This window comes from Ochotona princeps, chromosome 1, assembly GCF_030435755.1.
Source record: "Ochotona princeps isolate mOchPri1 chromosome 1, mOchPri1.hap1, whole genome shotgun sequence".
NCBI lineage: Eukaryota > Metazoa > Chordata > Mammalia > Lagomorpha > Ochotonidae > Ochotona > Ochotona princeps.
In genome coordinates this window covers 24918708-24938360 of record NC_080832.1, presented here as the reverse complement: position 1 = coordinate 24938360, position 19653 = coordinate 24918708, and the positions used below count along the sequence as shown (strand labels likewise).

The following is a 19653-nucleotide window of genomic DNA, read 5'->3' as shown; positions in this document are numbered from 1 at the left end:
TACATTCTACAAAAGCAAAAAAAAATATAGTATACTAAATGCATAAATTAGCAAGTAATATAGTAATTTATGACACTCCCAAACAGAGCCTTGAATGCTAATGCCAGGCACCATCAAACCACAGTCTCCTAACCTCGTTTCCTGAGCTTAACTCACAAAATAGAGGGAGCGGTGTAAGCCAGCTCATCCCTTAACTCGTCTGTATTTTGCTTCTCTAGTAGATAGGAACTTGATGGTCAGTACTGGCTTGAGAGGTTTCATCTAGAGGAATCCCAGGTCCACCTGCATGGAGCCCCAGGCTGATTGAAGCCTACTTGGCTATGATAACAATTCCCTAACGAGCACAGCATTTCTGACAAACTAGGAACTTGGACACAAGCTGAACTTACAACCAGACCAAATAACCACTGTGATTCTGAAGAACCTAGACATTTTCTGCCTTTTGTGATTCTGCCTTAATGGCTTGACTGGGGGCTGTGTGAACTCCAGGCCTGATAGTCTACATGACACCCGGCAGGACACCTGGCAGGTCACATAGGCAGACCACTCCTCAGGAAGGAGGTACCTGGTATTTGATAAGATTCACTGCCCTATAGCTCATCGATTTGTACTTTTTTAAAGTTTCTTGTTGGGCCCGGCAGCGTGGCCTAGCGGCTAAAGTCCTCGCCTTGAATGCCCTGGGATCCCATTTGGGCGCCGGTTCTAATCCCGGCAGCTCCACTTCCCATCCAGCTCCCTGCTTGTGGCCTGGGAAAGCAGTTGAGGACAGCCCAATGCATTGGGACACTGCACCCGCGTGGGAGACCTGGAAGAGGTTCCTGGTTCCTGGCTTCGGATCGGCGCGCACTGGCCGTTGTGGTCACTTGGGGAGTGAATCATGGGACGGAAGATCTTCCTCTCTGTCTCTCCTCCTCTCTGTATATCTGACTTTGTAATGAAATAAATAAATCTTTAAAAAAAAAAAGTTGCTTGTTTCAAACCCACCAATAGAAGCCTGCTAAATCATGACTGTATAATTAATAGCCTGAAATGTATAAGAACTAGGGGGCTTGCTCTATTTCTCTCTCTCTCTGGCTCTCGCTTCCTTCTCTTTTTGTCCTCCTGAGCAGCCTCGGCTGTGGCTGTCCCACCCCCATCCAGCCATGCTGGGCTGGGGGAAGTGGCTGGGAGACCTAGGCTAACCTGAATAAACCACCTTTATGCCTTAGCACCGACTTCAGACTTGATGATTATCTGGGGATTTCGAAATCCCGCACAACATTTGCAACCAGTGGCTTGATGCCTGACCGGAGGCCAACATGCAGCTGTCTTCATCCTCTGTTCCCTTTATTCCTGACTCCCCTTTCCTTATAGCATCCTCAAAAACCCTGAAACCCCCTCATTCAGCAGGACAGTAGTTCTGGAGATGTGGGTCTGTTCCCTCCTCATCTGATAGATTAAACTTTCTCTTTTCCTTACGCCCCACATCTTGTCTTTGTTTTCATTCAGTATGAGGCACAGGGACTGAGATTTTTAGTAATAATGGTATTGTTGTATAAAATTGTTTGTGCTCTATTTTTGTATGTCTGGCAGCCAAATGAATTTGTACCAATATCACCATAAACTGTTACAATCTTTTGGGACCACCAACTGAAGCACTGTTATTCAGGACTTGACTGTAACACTGCGGACTACTACCTACTGTGCTAACAGGCTTCTAACCACAGTGTTCAAATCAATCCAGGTCTGTTGCGGCCGGCTAGGCTGGTAACGTGGCATGGAGAAGGATCTGGGGGTGAGGCACCGACACACGGAGACCAGAGATGGTGGAAATGTCTCTCCCCGGCCTCTCTCGAGGCCTGCTTTTATTGCCTCCACTCTTGACCTCTCACCTAGTTCTTGTTTACGCTTTAGCCCACACGCTCAATATTGGATACAGCTGAGTTCCATTAGACCAGGTGCTTTCAGCCCCAAGCCCATTGCCTGTAGTGCTCAGCTTAGCGAGTGCTAACCAACTCCTTAGCCCACAACACAGGTCTAAATGAGACAATATGAAAAGTGAGGGTCATCAAGGCTGGGAGTGCAGTTCTGAGGCTGGAATGATGTTCTGAATGGGTTTAAGGGTTTTGGTGGGTTTATAGGAAGTGACTCATACAATGGAAAATGGGGAGGAAGGGAAGAGACTACAAAAGCTCCCAGCAAGCAGTTGACCAGCTACCCTTCCAGGGTGAGCCTACATCCAAAATTCCATCGGGGCTTCGCTTTAGCTTTCTGTCAGATACAGTAAAAGCAAGAACGGAAGAACTCTAAAAGAAAACAGTGAAAGAATCTCTTATTTCCTCTCCAGTCAAACGTTAACTAATGAGTGTTAACCTGCATTACTTGGAGCATTCTGGTACAAGTGGGTCCCTGTGACAGCCTTGTACCCAGGACACATGTGGCTCCCTAACAGAGAGCATTGAACTCCTGGCAGATTTGCCCTCCTGCATACCTGTTGCTGAAAGGAAGGGAGGATTGTGGACCCTCCAGACCCTCTCTCCGGGGAAGGGATCATGAGCCCTGTGACATTCTAGCAGTATGTGTCTTTTGGAAATGCAAATGGAGCTACTTCTTCCCAATTTGTTTATAAAGATGTGAATGCTAAAAGAACAAGAAGGGTTTCCCTAAAAAGAGTGCTTGAAGCAAGAAATTTGCAGGTGTTACATTTCTCTTTCATGGAGCAGACTCTCCAGGGAAGGTGTGAAAAGCTCTTGGCAAACATCAGTGGTCGCAAGCCATCTGGGAGGGAAAATCAGTATGCGGTGTTGGCAGATAGGATAGGATTCAATTAGGAGAGTGTCTTGAGGGTTTTGTTCACCACACAATGTCTCACCGTCCCACTGCAACAGGAACCCCAACAACACATGGTTTTATTCTCCATGTTGTCCATTGTTGTGTCTTTTGTGTTAAAAAAAACAATGCTGAGTACATAGCAGGTGTTCAAAAAATGTGCTGAGGGTCTGGTGCGGTGGCCTAACAGCTAAAGTCCTCTCCTTAAACGCACCAAGATCCCATATGGGCACCAGTTCTAGTCCTTGCGGCCCCGCTTTCCATCCAGCTCCCTGCTTGTGGCCTGGGAAAGCAGTCAGGGACTGCCCAAAGCTTTGGGTTCCCGTACCCGATGGAAGGCCTGGAGGAAGCTCTGGGCTGCTGGCTTCGAATTGGCACAGCTCTGGCCGTTGTGGTCACTTGGAGGGTGAATCATCAGATGGAAGATCTTCCTCTCTGTCTCTCCTCCTCTCTGTGTATCTGACTTTGTAATAAAATTAAATAAATCTTTTTAAAAAATAAAAAAAAATGTGCTGAAAAAAATACCTCTCACTGTGGATGATGAGGTCAATGTAACAGAATGCTTGACGTGAAACAGGCCCAGCTTCTTCCTGGAGGATCCACCCTCCCCTTTGTTAACAACAGGAAGACAACTCCCTCAGCCCTTTTAACCAACTGCAGCCTTTGGTTCCTTTATCAAATCGTTCAGTCCTATTAAAAGCAATCTGCAAGTTGTTGCTCCGGAGGAAAAAATACCATTCTTTAAAGAAACAGTTCATCAGAACAGAACAAACATGGGTATAAGGAGATGCTATTGATAGGTTTAAGCAGGGGCAATCCCAAGGCTGGGCTGCACTGGGATCTGCATGTGCACAGCCACAACAGCCGGAGCTGAGCCAATCTAAAACCAGAAGCCAGGAGCTTCTTTGGGGTCTTCCATGCAGGCTCAGGGTCCCAAGGCTTTGGGTCATCCTCTACTGCTTTCCCAGGCCACAAACAGGGAGCTGGAAGGGAAATGCAGCAGCCAGTGTGAGAGGAGTTAGATTGGGTGGTAGGCAGTTAGGGTTTTCTGGGTCCCCAAGTCATTTTTCTTCCCAAATATAAAGGGAAATTTCCCCACCATGTCTTGGATTCACCAGAGCACATCTCTCCCCAGACAAATGCATATCTTATCAGGAGTGCTTCCCCCAGGAGACAAGGGTGACATTAACATATCTATTCCCCACCTGAAGCCTCCACCCAGTTCTGTCTCCAGCCATTGCCAAGGGGGAGGGCTTCAGAGTGGCCTCTTTATCATTAGAAAGGGACCAAGGAAGTTGGCCAGTGACACCTTTCTGGCCTTTTGTCCCAAGGCCAGGTACCATGGAAGCCAGGAATTTCCTTTGTTTATGGAGAAACATCTTTGAGGGGAACCTTTAAAAGATGCTTTCCCCACCATTGGTATGGGTTTTTTTCTCTTAGCTTTTCATTCTGCCACTATGGCAGGCGACTAGGGTCTTTTTGCTTTTCCTCCTGCCACTATGGCAGGAGGTAAGGGTCTTTTCTATTTCAGAACCCCCTCCCGTCACTAGTACGGGAGTCTCCTTTCTCAGCTTTTCTAATAAATCTTACTTTAAAACTAAACTGCGTCCGCATGAAAATTCTTCTTTCCTGCGAGACAAGAATTTGAGGTTGCTGCAGTATTCGGGGTTCAAAAACCCTACAACACCAGGACATGAACCAGCAACCATATGGAATCCCAGCATTTTCAGGTGGAAGATTAGCCAATGAAGCCATTGTATGGGACCCCACGCTTCTCTTTCTGTATCTACCCAAGCCTCTTCCTTGTGCCAGAGGGGAGGTAATCTGAATGAAAATTCACACTTCCTTTGCTTGACCATGCAAATAACTCTCTCTCTCTCTCTCTTTCCAAAATGCTGATGTCTCTTAGTTTGGCTGCAGAATATTTTAGATCGTTGCACTGGTCCAAAGCAACAATAACAGCTTGCATTTATTCATCTTTTCCTATGCATCAGGCAAGGCACTAAGCACTTCAACATGGTGCTTGTATTCATCTTTTCAACATCCAGTGAAATAAAAATGGTTATTTCTACCTGGTATTTTGGAGCGAAGAGAGTCCAGCAGGACTTCTCTGAGCTGTTTTGTCAGGGAGTCGCACAACTGGGCAAATGCTCCCTGAAAGGGAACATTTGGGATTGGAAGGACAGTGAAATATTTCATGATAGAACCTGGGGGCCTGAGAGATAAGGGGCACCTGCAACTAGCATCTGCTCCTAACTGCATGGCCCCCTCCCTGCTTATGTTAATGGTTCCCCCTTCCTGCTTATGTTAATGATGTTAGCCTTAGCTTAGCGGTTTAAAAACCCCTCTGTCTAATGATTTGGGGAAGATGCCTAGCCTCCTGCATCAGGAACTGGCCTCGGCCCCAGCGCGCTGGTAATCGAATAAAGCCTCTTGCTTTTGCATCAAGTCTCCTCTTCGGTGGTCATTGGGGAAACTCACTCCCTCGAGACAATTGGTAAGGTTTTTCCCTGCTGGGGGGCCCTACACTCCCCATTACTGCCCTAGGCACCCCTCAAGAATTTTGCAACCTAGTTAGAAAGATAAAATTGACTCTCCCTTTAGTTTCTCTCAGGGCTTGTGTTTTTCTATTTGGGATTCTGTATATATGTTGTGTTTCTATATATGTATGAATCCCCAGAGGAACTCACTCATGCATTTTGCTCCAGAAAGGTCTGGGATGAGGCGTGAGCTACCACCAATATACTAGGCTCCCAGGTGATGGCCAAACTACTTGCCTCCAAGTCACATCTTGAGAAACAAGAACCCCTCCGCCCTTCTCCTGGCGTAACTTCATTAATTTTCCTGAAATGTCTGAATGAGCATGCATGTCTTTTTTTTTGTGGTTGGTTTATCTGACTTAATCTCATGTCATCCAGATCTACATATGTTGTAAATGATAGAATTTCATTTTTTATGGCTGAAACAAGATGTTTTTCAACAATTTTTCCTGGTTTTGCCACTATGCCAGCTTACCCTGTTTCTCAGCTCAGGAAACTTGCATGCCAGACAGCTGCATACCTCGGGTGCAACTGAAGGCAGGTGTGTGTTATGTTGCCTTTCCAGGTAAATCCAAAGCACAAACAGAACTTGGCTCACTCTGCTTTTCCCATTACAATTTTTCATTTCTGCTGATCTACAGTATTTCTTCCTAAATTAACTTGTAAGCCAGAAATGGTTATTAGCAACAGTTACTTAAAATGTCTTTCTATTGGGATAAAACTCAAATAATGTAATGCTAAGGTGTGCAATTCAAGGAGTTTTTGGATATTCAATTGTTGCGCACCCATCTTCACTATCTTTTATTACACAACATCTTCTTCACCTTCAAAAGAAACTTCACACCCACTAAGTAGGCTATTTTTAATATGTAAATTCACAATCTGTTCTTTTTCCTATGGATTAGCGTATTCTGGACGTTTTATGTTAATAGCCACATGTAGTACATGGTCTTTGTCTGAGTTTTTTCATGGAGTGTATTTTTCAATATCCATCTGTACTCTAACATATGTTACTACATTCCTTTGACATTTGAAAAATATTCCACAGTATGACAATGTTACATTGCTTCTAGTCACCTGTTGATGGACTTTTATGCTGCTTCTAATTTTGTGTGTTGCAATTGCTGCTTTGATGAGCATCTGTATTTAAGATGCATGTTTTCATTTTTGTCAGGTCTATTTTTAGTAGTGGAATTCCTTACCCAACTGAAACTTCTTTTAACCTTTTTGAGAAACTGCCAAAATATCGTTCAAGCTGTAGACTTTCACAATCCTCCAAGTACGGAATGATGCCCCTAATCTTCAAATCCTCACTAACACTTGAATACATCCATTTCATTGGTAAATAATAGTATTTCATCATAGTTTTATTTTTAATTTACTAGGTTAACAATAGCTGCATGTATACATATATATATGTATATATTTTAAAGATTTATTTATTTTTATTACAAAGTCAGATATACAGAGAGGAGGAGAGACAGAGAGGAAGATCTTCCATCCGATGATTCACTCCCCAAGTGACCACAACAGCCGGTGCTGCGCCCATCCGAAGCAGGGAACCTGGAACCTTTTCCAGGTCTCCCATGCAGATGCAGGGTCCCAAGGCTTTGGGCCGTCCTTGGCTGCTTTCCCACGCCACAAACAGGGAGCTGGATGGGAAGTGGAGCTGCCGGGATTAGAACCAGTGCCCATATGGGATCCCGGGCATTCAAGGCGAGGACTTTAGCTGCTGTTAGGCCATGCTGCCGGACCCTGCATGTATATATTTTCAAGATTTATTCTTTATTTTCATTTAACAGGCAGCGTTGTTGGGAGGAGGAAGAAGAGAAGGAGAAGAACGAAGAGGAGGAGGGAACTTCCATCTGCTGGTTCTCTCCCCAAGTGGCTGCAACGACTAGAGCTGAGCTGATATGAAGTCAGGATCCAGGAGCATTATTCTGGGTTTCCTCCATGGGTGTAGGGGCCCGAAGACTTGGGCCATCCTCTGTTCCTGCTTCCCAGGCCATTAGCAGGAAGCTGGATGGGAAATGAGGCAGCCAGCACATGAACCGCTGCGTGCATGGGATGCTGATGCTGCAAACGGAAGCTTAGCCTATTATGCTGTAGTGCCCGCTCTTGAGTTTACATGCTTATGGTGTGGTACAAGATTCCAATGCAGGCTGATCAGATCAGGTAATCAACATTCCCCCTTCTGTGACAGTAATTTATAATTTGAGCCTTGGAGCTCCTTTCTTCTGTTTATTCATACACTATATACAAGGTAAACTGTAGTTGCCCCACTATGCCATGTAACTCAACTTACCCCTTGAACCTATTCTGATAGAATATGGCAAATACACACTGTCAACTTTCACACATATCAAGACACAGCACATTTCTGGTTTTGTGAGAGGCGTTAGATTGGGTAGTAGGCAGTTAGGGTTTTCTGGGTCCCCACGTCATTTTTTCTTCCCAAATATAAAAGGAAATTTCCCCACCATGTCTTGGATTCACCAGAGCACGACTCTCCCCAGACAAATGCATATCAGGAGTGCTTCCCCAGGAGACAAGGGTGACATTAACATATCTATTGCCCATCTGAAGCCTCCACCCAATTCTGTCTCCAGCCATTGCAAGGGGGAGGGCTTCAAATTGGCCTCTTTATCATTAGAAAGGGACCAAGGAAGTTGGCCAGTGACACCTTTCTGGCCTTTTGTCCCAAGGCCAGGTACCATGGAAGCCAGGAATTTTCTTTGTTTATGGAGAAACATCTTTGAGGGGAACCTTTAAAAGATGCTTTCCCCACCATTAATATGGGTTTTTCTCTCAGCTTTTCATTCTGCCACTATGGCAGGCGACTAGGTTCTCTCTTTTTGCTTTTCCTCCTGCCACTATGGCAGGGGGTAAGGGTCTTTTTCTATCTCAGAACCCCCTCCCGTCACTAGGGCGGAGTCTCCTTTCTCAGCTTTTCTAATAAATCTTACTTTAAAACTAAACTGTATCCCCATGAAAATTCTTCTTTCCTGCGAGACAAGAATTAAAGTTGCGGCAGTATTCGGGGTTCAAAAACCCTACAACACTTTCAGAATACTCCTTCATGCCCCTTCCATTCCCAAATCCCCTCAAATATCCTCTGTTCTAGTATCTGTCATCACATATTATTTTGCTTTTCTCTGAATATTATAAAATATAATCAAACAGCATGTATTCTTTTGTGTCTGCCATACTTCTCATCATTATTCAGAGAATTTTCACTTTGTATGTAGTAGTAGTTTGTTCTTTTTATTAGCATGTAGTATTCCATTATATGAATCTACCACAATTTATTTATTTACTCTATTATTCATGAAAATTAATAAAATGTATCACAGTATGGCTCTATGAATAAAATTTGCTTTATGCCTACTTTTTTGTTGGTGTATACATAGAGGAGATGGCTGTGTCACAATCTGGATATATTTTGCTTTTGATTTATAAGTATTTTTAAAAAGAACTATGATGGGCTTAAAACTAGTTGTTAAAATAGAAACCTATTAAACTTGACCCATGTACCATGTAAACTGATTGTATGTGTACTACTTTGGGAAACATCAAACAAAGGCGTGGGCTTTGGATAAGGCATTGCTACACTGAACTGTCTTTGAGACCTAATGTAGTGTACAATGTCAGACAAATAATTTTGTTGGCTTAAAAGATGGATCATGGGCCCGGCAGCATGGCCTAGCGGCTAAAGTCTTCGCCTTGAAAGACCCGGGATCCCATATGGGCGCCGGTTCTAATCCCGGCAGCTCCACTTCCCTTCCAGCTCCCTGCTTGTGGCCTGGGAAAGCAGTGGAGGACGGCCCAATGCATTGGGACCCTGCACTTGCATGGGAGACCTGGAAGAGGTTCCTGGTTCCCGGCTTCGGATGGGCGCAGCACCGGCCCGTTGCGGCTCACTTGGGGAGTGAATCATTGGACGGAAGATCTTCCTCTCTGTCTCTCCTCTGTGTATATCTGGCTGTAAAAAAAAGAAATAAATCTTTAAAAAAAAAAAAAAAAAGATGGATCAGGGGCCCGGCAGCGTGGCCTAGCGGCTAAAGTCCTCGCCTTGAACGCCCTGGGATCCCATATGGTCGCCGGTTCTAATCCCAGCAGCTTCACTTCCCATCCAGCTCCCTGCTTGTGGCCTGGGAAAGCAGTCGAGGATAGCCCAATGCTTTGGGACCCTGCACCTGCGTGGGAGACCCGGAACAGGTTCCTGGTTCCTGGCTTCAGATGGGCGCAGCACCGGCCGTTGTGCTCACTTGGGGAGTGAATCATCGGATGGAGGATCTTCCTCTCTGTCTTTCCTCCTCTCTGTATATCCGGCTTTCCAATAAAAATGAATAAATCTTTTAAAAAAAAAAAAGATGGATCATAAGTTTAAACTGTTGGGGTAATGAACTGCAAATTCATGTTAACAAAATGGAGGAATCTTCCAAATATACAAACTGAGGGAAAGAAACTGGATCCCCAAGAATATACATTTTTTTTTTTTTTAGATTTATTTTTGGGCCCGGCAGCGTGGCCTAGCTACTAAAGTCCTCGCCTTGAAAGCCCTGGGATCCCATATGGGCGCCGGTTCTAGTCCCGGCAGCTCCACTTCCCATCCAGCTCCCTGCTTGTGGCCTGGGAAAGCAGTGGAGGACGGCCCAAAACCTTGGGACCCTGCACCCGTGTGGGAGACCTGGAAGAGGTTCCAGGTTCCCGGCTTCAGATCGGCGCGCATCGGCCCGTTGCGGCTCACTTGGGGAGTGAAACATCGAACGGAACATCTTCCTCTCTGTCTCTCCTCCTGTGTGTATATCTGGCTGTAATAAAATGAATAATTCTTTAAAAAAGAAAGAATTATTTTATTTTTATTACAAAGTCAGATGTACTGAGAGGAGGAGAGACAGAGAGGAAGTGGAGCTGTCGGGATTAGAACCAGCGGCCATATGGGATCAAGGCAAGGACCTTAGCCACTAGGCCACGCTGCCGAGCCCAAGAATATACATTTTTTTTTTTAATTTTTTTTTTTTTATGTGTTGAGCCAGGACCGCGTGGTGGTGCTGCAGTCCCAGATGGCTTTATTCAATGCCACAGAGTACCCAGCACTGGGGCAGGCGATGGTGACCCTCCAAGCTGCCCCCGACACAGCATGGTCCCAGGCGGGCGGCCTGTCTTCCCCGGGCACGGCCAGCTGAGCTGGCTAGTGGTGGCCGCGAGCAGGAGCAGGACCTTTGGAAGCTTTACTTCTTTTATCAGCACTCCTGATCTTGTACACAATGAAGCTCATGAGCCCCACGCCGGCCCAGATCTCCTGGTAGGCCTGGGTGTAGTAGGGCTTCATGGGGGTCCAGACGTTCCTAACCAGGCTCTGCAGCATCTCGCCGCGGACGCCCCTCACACCACCGGGTTCCAGGGACGACGACTCGGGAAGGTCACCAAGAATATACATTTTTAAAGAACAGAAAATCAAATAGTCTTTGCTATAGGAGATCAAGATCGTGGTTACTTTTGTTGGGAGATTGTGACTGGAAGGTTCTCAAGCGGGGCCTCCAGGGTGAGAGCTAAATTTTATATCTTGATATAATTTGCTGTTAACCACCCATCCATGCATGTGCTCCTTACTATATATTCATATGCACACGTATGTGTTTATATTCACACAAGGCAACCTGATACCTGGGGACAGTGTGGGGATGCTGGCCAGGTTCTATTCCTTGATCTTGGTGTTGGCTTGGTGTTCCTTGATCTTGAATTGGGCTTGGAGGGTGAAAGTTATTCGGAGTGTTCATGTATGACATGAGCATGAGTTTGCTCTCTGTAAAAAATAATTGTAATGATAATGAAGTTTGGTAGAAAATCTAGTATGATATTGTCAAAATATATTTAACATTTTCATTGCAAGTCCTCCTTTAATTTGGGAGTAGAGATGCATACGGCAATATATCTTCAATTCCTGGTATGCCAGTCTCCATTATGCAACTCAACTATAAAAATGTATGTATATGCATGTTTACCCATATATTTATTTTTTATTTTGCATGAATGTTTCCTTATATCAGAAAGAATATGTGATATTTGACATTTTGAGCTGGACTTATTTCACTGAATGTAATGCTCTTCGTTGGCACCATTTTGTTGTAAATGGTAGAATTTCATTCTTTATCGTGGCTGAGTAGTATTCCATACAGTACATGTATCACAGTTTCTTCTTCCGTTCCTTTTCAGCAGCTTCTGGTCACCTTCCCATATGCAGATTTCACTTCCTTTGGAGTGGGATAGCTGGGTCATAGGGTAGATCCATTTTCAGTTGTCTGAGCATTCTAAGAACATCTACTGTGGCTGCACTAACCTACACTCTCACCAGCGGTGCAGTAGGGTACTTTCCCCCACATCCATGCCAGTAGGTGTTAGTAGATTTTTGAATGTAAGCCAATCTCACTGGAGCTAGTTGAAACCTCAATGTAGTTTTTATTTATATTTTCCTTCTACCATTGCCTATGCCTACAATGCCATAATACACTTATGTAACAGAATGTAGGACTTCTGACTGTTGCTAAAGCCCTAAACTATTGTAATAACATGGGGGGAAATAGTGGGGGAGTGGAGAATGAGCAGGGAGGAAAGGAAGTTGAAAGAGGGACAAGCGGGTGGTGGAGGGGAGCCCCTATACTTATAGCAATTAATAACAATGAAAATATTAAAAAATGAAAAATAACATCTCCCAAATATTAAAGTTTACTGAATGAGATATGAAAGTGTCTTCTGAATAAATATGCTTGCTCTTGTTTCCCTGTAGGCTAATAGCTGCAGACAACAGTGGAATTAGAACTTGTAGAGTAACAGGAAAAGAGTCACATTGTAGAGTCTGTCATACTCTCATTTTATTTGAGATAAAGCCTTACATTAAATAATGTATGGAGTTGAACAGGTGAAGAGGCAGGAGACTGACTGTTCTAGAATCAGATGGGTATGCTGTCCGTCAGGGTGCTCCGGGGAACTTCACCTACAGGCTCTCTGTGTAGGGTACTAGGAAGCTGCAGTTCAGGGTCAAGTGTCTGGAACAGGGGTTCAGTCTCAGGATGCCTGCGTGCTGTATCGGAGCCCCTGCTTTGAGCTCTAGTTCCCGTCCTTCACAGTCAGTTTCCTGCTCATGTATCCGAGGAGGCAGCAGAGGAGGATGTAAGTAAATACTAACCACATCATAAGGAAAAACTATCTGCGTGGCAGCATCTGTTGAACTAGTATTTTATACAAAGGCCTACCCCAGTTGATCCACAACATTCACTATTACATCTTCTATAAATCCCGCGTAGACTTACAAGAGTTATGTTCTATCAAGAAAACCAGATAGCTTGGTAAGCCTTCAGAAATTGTTGGAACTTAGCTTACAGCTCATAGAAAACCCCCTCTTATCAAAATACTCATTATAGCAGCAGCTTTCAACTTCTAAAAGGATGGAGGTCCAAAAAACTTGTTTCTTCCTATTATTGTTACAGGAACATAAAGTATGTTTTACTTTTAAAACTGAGATAGTAAGTGGCGGCTAGCATCCTCCCAGGTGCACAGAAAATCCTAGATAGCATCTCTACTTACACAATTTTAAGATTCTTTTGGCAGTTAATTTTATAATTCATTTCCTTATTTCCTGTTCTTCGGGTTCAGATCTTCTACAACTAACGAGAAGTGAAGGAGCATGTACTCAGGCCACAGTTACGTGAAGACGCACAACGAGGAAGAGAGCATTTAGCCTGGTAAGGGGACCTACATTTCCTTTTTTTTTTTTTTTAAGATTTATTATTGTTGGAAAGCCGGATATACAGAGAGGAGGAGAGACAGAGAGGAAGATCCTCCATCCGATGTTTCACTCCCGAAGTGAGCCGCAACGGGCCGGTGCGCAACCATCCGAAGCAGGGAACCTGGAACCTCTTCCAGGTCTCCCACGCGGGTGCAGGGTCCCAAGGTTTTGGGCCGTCCTCCACTGCTTTCCCAGGCCACAAGCAGGGAGCTGGATGGGAAGTGGAGCTGCCGGGATTAGAACCGGCGCCCATATGGGATCCTAGGGCATTCAAGGTGAGGACTTTAGCCGCTAGGCCACGCTGCCGGACCCGGGACTTACATTTTTCTACATGGTCTACCAAAGTATTTTGTTTGGTCCTTACATTTAGAACCAGTAAGCAGGCCGTAGGTTTGATACAGCAGTGAAGATGCATTTGGAATGCCTGCCTCTAATTCGGGAGTCCTTGGGTTGTGGGCCTGGTTCTGCTTCTAATTTGAGCTCCCTGCTAATGTGCACTCCCAGAGAGAATCAATGATGGCTCAAGTGCTTGGGTCCCTATCACCCAACTGGGAGGCTCATAGTGAATTCCTGGCCCTTGGTTGCTTGGATGTTGCAAGCAACTGGGAACTGAAGCTGCAGATGGAAGATCTTTGTCTCTATTTATCTCTCAAACAAATAAAAAATTTTAAAAAGAGCAACAGTTATTGGCAGAGAAACACTGAGTTTTCCTAGGAAATCACAGATGGCTGAATTTTCTTTTCAAACAAATTGACACCTGGTGATAGCAGACCAAAGTTGCAGCCGGGGGTAAAGTAATAACTCTGTGTTGGGCTCTCCAGGTCACGAGAGAGTCCGCTGGCTTCCCTGTTACCTTATTGTCATGTGTTTTCTGTAAAGCAAGCTTGGAGGTATTACCTTGCGGGAGACAGTGTCACAAATTCTATGGGTCTTAAGCTTTTATTAGGACTAAACCCAGCAGATCACTGGCCTTCCCTCTGTGCTGGCCTAGTCACCTGCGGGCCCGCCCTGTCTCTTCCTTCCTCTCTCCTTTCCCCTTTCTTCTTCTCCTCCCTCTCTCTTGTCCTCTGTCTCTCCATCATCTCTCCTTCCTCTGCCACCCTGGTGGCAAGTTTTCTCACTCGACAAGGATACATCTTTCTTACCTTCAAATACAGCTTTGTGGAGCAAGGTTAAGGCTATGGCCATTGTAGTATACAGGCATGAGTTTGACATTCTAAGCCTGGGACCAGCGAGGGGCCATCTTGCCTCATTTTCTAGTTCTTCACTATTTCAAGGTCCCTTCTGTTCGGGACGAAGGTGCATGGGGAGGAAGACCTGGCAAGATAGTTCTTTTATTCCTCCCCTCTTGGCCACTCCTCCATTGGAGTCCAACTCATTTTTCTTCATCCTCCATTCTTTTGCCCCCTTTTCTGTCTTGCAGATCTTGCTCTCAGACAGCATTAAAAGCAAGGGTCTATGCTTCATGGGGAGATGGGGAAGGGGACCCTGAACTGTAGCCATCTTTGGAAGGAACAAGGGGGAAAGAAAGTTGTGCTTGGCATTGGGAGGTGAGGCTGCTTCTGACGCCACTGAAGGAGGCTTGGTGTCGCACCAGTGCAGCTGCAGCCCAGGGCGGATGCTGTCCTCTGTGTATTTCATACCACACCCCTGCAGTATTATACCCTGTTATTATTAGGTTTTAGATTTTTTTTTTTATTGGAAAGCCAGATATAAAGAGAGCGGGAGAGACAGAGAGAAAGATTTCTCTCCACTGTTTCATTCCCCATGTGGCCACAATGGCCAGAGCTGAGCCAATCTGAAGCCAGAAGCTAGGAGCTTCTTCTGGGTCTCCCACATGGGTGCAGGTCCTGAAGCTTCGGGCTATCCTCTACTGCTTTCCCAGGACATAAGTAGGGAGCTGAAAAGGAAGTGGAGCAGCTGGGATGTATACCAGCGCCTATATGGGATCCTGACAGATGCAAGGCTGGAATTTAGCCACTAGGCTATTGCGCCAGGCATTCCTCTTATTTTTGCAGATGTATTTCAGTTAAGCGAATTCTATGATAACTGAAAACAAATACCCCACCAAAGTTAAGGCAGTGAGTTCTTGAGTCTGCACTTTTTAAATTGATACATCACAGAAGGAGTTTTAGGTGATATAGAAAGATGATTGATCAGTGAGTGTGTACTGATTAGTTTTAGATGGTATAGAAACAGTTTTCACTAATCACTGTATGCTGTAGGAAAACACAGATCAGATGCTTCAAACTCAGTGTGCGGTTCAGGGCAGTCAAGCGAAAATCAGGGCGCCATTATCTCTTCTCATAGCTGAGTATGTACCATACAGAGCATGATGGGGTCTGTATTAGGATGAAGAAGTGGAAAATTGACATCGTTAGTATATAATTATCACCACACATGTTTACGGAATGCTGGCATGTTGGTGGCACTGTGAACAGACCATACGCAAAGCAAATTAACCAGACGGGAGAGCACCCAGGCGTATGCACTACACAAATTAACAGCAATGCTGATAAGACACAAAGTAATGTCATAGTCTGACAGGCAATTTTAAGAAATTACTGGGATGGCTTCATTTTACCACTAACTTCTATAAAAAATGTTACTTTCAGCTGATAAAGAAAAATAAAAATTGAGCCACAGTTTAGATATACCTCCAAAGCCATCCACCCATAGATACACAGCCGAAACTTCAGTCATTGAGTTCCCCCTATGCTAACTCCAATCATCATCTTTGAACAGCATCATTTGGTGAAATTAAATCAGTCAGCTACAGACAAATCAGCATTCACAGTTCCCCTTCCCTTAAAAAGAATAGTAATTGAATGTTGATTACAGAAAAAGGTCAAATGCTTCCTCCTTTTTGCTTTATAAACTGTAATCGGTGTGAGTGCATCTTTTTTTCCATCTCAGTTTAAGTTCTCCATGTTTGAGCACTGTTCTTTTTTTTTTTTTTTTTAAAGATTTTATTCATTTTTATTACAGCCAGATATACACAGAGGAGGAGAGACAGAGAGGAAGATGTTCCGTCCGATGTTTCACTCCCCAAGTGAGCCGCAACGGGCCGGTACGTGCCGATCCGAAGCCGGGAACCTGGAACCTCTTCCGGGTCTCCCACGCGGGTGCAGGGTCCCAATGCATTGGGCCGTCCTCGACTGCTTTCCCAGGCCACAAGCAGGGAGCTGGATGGGAAGTAGAGCTGCCGGGATTAGAACCGGCGCCCATATGGGATCCCGGGGCTTTCAAGGCGAGGACTTTAGCCGCTAGGCCACGCTGCCGGGCCCCTTGAGCACTGTTCTTTAAAATGCCAATATGCTTCTAGAATTTTAAAACAGTATCTTGCATTGTTTTTAACACAGCAAACTATGAAATAAAAAAACAATTAGGTCAGTTATAATGGGACTAAATTAGGGAGCACGCTGGCTTGAAACTATATATGTAACATGTTAAGAAATATATAAGATTAATAAATTCCTAGAAAGTCATTTACACATCAAGTAGATCACATGTATAGCCAAGTCCAATCAAATTTTACTAATGTAGTGTGTACCTGAAAATCATCACATTTTAAAAGTTTCCTTTCCTTCTAACAAACATTGAATTCATCGTAAAAAAAAGCTCCAGTTGCAGAGTTGGTCTCTGCTGGCTTAGAGAATAACTTGTGGACACTTGGAAATTGTTTGCTGTGACGTTGGGTGCAGGTTCTACCTTGAATCCTTGTAATAATATATATGGCTATGTTTAAACATTAGATTCAAACTAAATAATTATGGCACATGATTGCAAAGACAAAACAAATAAAAACCAAAAACCATATATAGCCAAGTGTTGGAATAGGACGTTGTGATTGTGTCTCTCCTGTAAGTGGAAGAGGACTTGAGGGAAAGTAGATCAATTTGGAGTGACAGCATGTGAGTGAAGAACCTAAACATTGACTTCCTTAACATTCTGTGTTCACAGGATCCTTGGAACATCTGTGAGTATCCCTAGCAGTACTCCAGTTTGAAGACCTCTGACACACAAAATCCCAAAACTGATCAGCAGTGACACACAGAGGAACGGGGCACACAATCCTAGCAATCACCACAATGCTGGGATGGACAGCTGCCGTTTCTACATTCGTATGTTGGACATAAATGAAAACTGTTGCTGGCATTCATATATATTACATCAAGAAAAAATTTTAAGGGAATTTATTCTGTTTATTTGAAGTGGGGGTGAGGGAAAGAGACAGTGAGCAGGAGAGAGTTTCCATCAGCTAATTCATTCCTCAGATGAGCCACCATGGATGGGACTGGGTCAGGTTTTGACCAGGACTAGGATTCCTTCCTGGTCTTTCCTGTGGATGGCAGGGCCCCGAGCACTTGGACCATCGTTTGCTGCCTTCCTAGGTGCATTAGCAGGAAATTGGATAACAAGCTGAGCAACGGGCCCCAAACTCGTGCTCAGATGGGGATGCAGGAGTTGCAAGCAATTGCTTAACTCTTTGTACCACAATGCAAACCCCATACAAAGCAATTATTTTATACCCAAATAGTATATTTGAAATTTTCCTTTCTCAGAAAGAATAATTAAACCATTTTATGGATTCTCTGATACCGTGATATTTTTATATAGGGCAAGATTGGAGCTAGGGAAGCCTGTAAAAGTGATACAATTTGAGTGCTAAGAGTAGATACTTGCTATGGTAAAGTAAGGGAGGACAATGACTTCAGGGGACAGAGAAGAGAGAGAGAAAGGGTTAAAATAATAGAAGCAGCTGGTATTGTGGCAAAGCTGGTAAGGCCACTGCCTAGCATCCCTTATGAGTGCCAGATTGTGTCCTGGCTTCTCCAATCCAGCTCCCTGCTAATGGTCTGGGAAAAACAGCAGAAAATGGCCCGAGTGTTTGGGCATCTGTAATTTACCTGGCAGACCTAGAGGAAGTTTCTGTTCCTGACTTTAGCCTGGCCTGACTCCAGCCATTGCAACCATAAATGGAAGATCACTGTCTCTCCCTCTCCCTCTGTCTAACTCTGACTTTCAACAACCAGGTGGGTGACTTAATGTAGCTCAGTTTGGAGTGAAGGTTGGGAGAAGCATGGTCAGCCTTTGGTCTAGGAAGGCAAATAAGAGTCAGATCACGTGGTAAGACATTTCACTTTAACAAGCTGGTGCTTTGTTGTGCAGGGAGCGGAAGTTGGTGCTGGCTGATACTCTAACCAGAAAATACTGCCTCGAGAGAAACAGAAAAAGCAAGACAGGTGGCCAAGCCAAGGTAGCAGCTAGAGGACTTCTGAAAGTGGGAATGATGGCAGAGTTGTTGTGGAGATAAAATCATCGGGGCAGAGGAGCCCTTTTAAAAAGCGCTCTCTTGGGTGCCATGTCATTATAATATGCATGAATCAGACTCGTTTACATAGCTATCCATACTTTCAAGAAAGTATTTTTTCTTTTATTGCATTTTTCATACATGCATCTTCACATATTACATATTTTACCAATTTTTAAAAATACAGGTTGGGAGCTGGCACTGGGCTCAACAGGTTAAGCAGCCACCCGTGTTGCCAGCATCCCATATGAGTGCCAGTCTGAATCTCAGCAGCTTCATTTCCTATCCAGCACCCTGCTCATGTGCCTGGGAAAGCAGCAGTGGGTCCCAAGACCAATGAGGAAGACCTGGGTGCATCCCTGGCTCCTGGCTTTGGCCTGCCCAGCCCTAGCTGTTGGAGGCCATGTGCAGAGTGAACCAGTGTATGCAAGATCTGTCTTTGTCTTACCCACTCTGTTACTCTGCTTTTCAAATAAATAAATAAATAAATATTTATTATTATTACTTTAAATGAAAACTGTACATATTTGCAAGGGTGTTTTTGAGCTGAGTAGCTGGCCTCTCTGAACGAAGTAGTCACTGTTGGTAAACAGTGGCTATCGGGTGCAAAGAAGATGGGTTTCCACAGGTGGCTACCTGGATGCTGGCTTCACGCTCGGACACAGGAAACACAGGCCTAGCTGACTGAGTGGGCAATGGCTCGCTCCATCACGGAGATGTGTGTGAGGTGGCTGGGAGCACATGCTTGCGACAGGCCAACTGCAGAAGCACAGCTGGTACTTAGTTGGGATGTAGGTCCCTTTTCAGAACAAAGACAGTTGTTACTGATTAGCAGCTTGGTTCTTTAGGGCTCCAAGCACTGTTCTTTTTTTATGTTGAGTATTTATTTCCTTATTTATTTATTCCATGATACAGTTCCATAGATTCCAGGATTTCCCTTATCCCCTCCTCATATCCCTTCCCTGATTTCCCTCATGTCGTTACAATAGTATAGTCCTTCACAATCAGTCCTCAGTCCATCATTCTGCTGTTTAAGTGTATCCTGACATTGTAGGCATGGACAATGGCAAAGAGTCCAGCATCCTATTGTCAAGATACATTCAATAGTTGCACTGGGAGTCCATCTTTGTTTCGGAAGTAGAGACGCACACTGCGTTGTATCTTCACATGTATATGTGACAGTGTCTGCTACACGGTTACTA

General features: G+C 44.5%; 1 protein-coding gene across 1 annotated transcript; it reads right to left on the bottom strand.

Annotated features, from left to right (window-relative positions):
* Window positions 1-10398: 10398 nt before the first annotated feature.
* On the bottom strand, window positions 10399-10774 carry LOC131481597 (ATP synthase subunit ATP5MPL, mitochondrial-like). The gene has a single exon (XM_058670984.1). The coding sequence runs from the start codon at window positions 10717-10719 to the stop codon at window positions 10543-10545; it is 177 nt and encodes a 58-aa protein (XP_058526967.1). The 5' UTR covers window positions 10720-10774; the 3' UTR covers window positions 10399-10542.
* Window positions 10775-19653: the final 8879 nt, after the last annotated feature.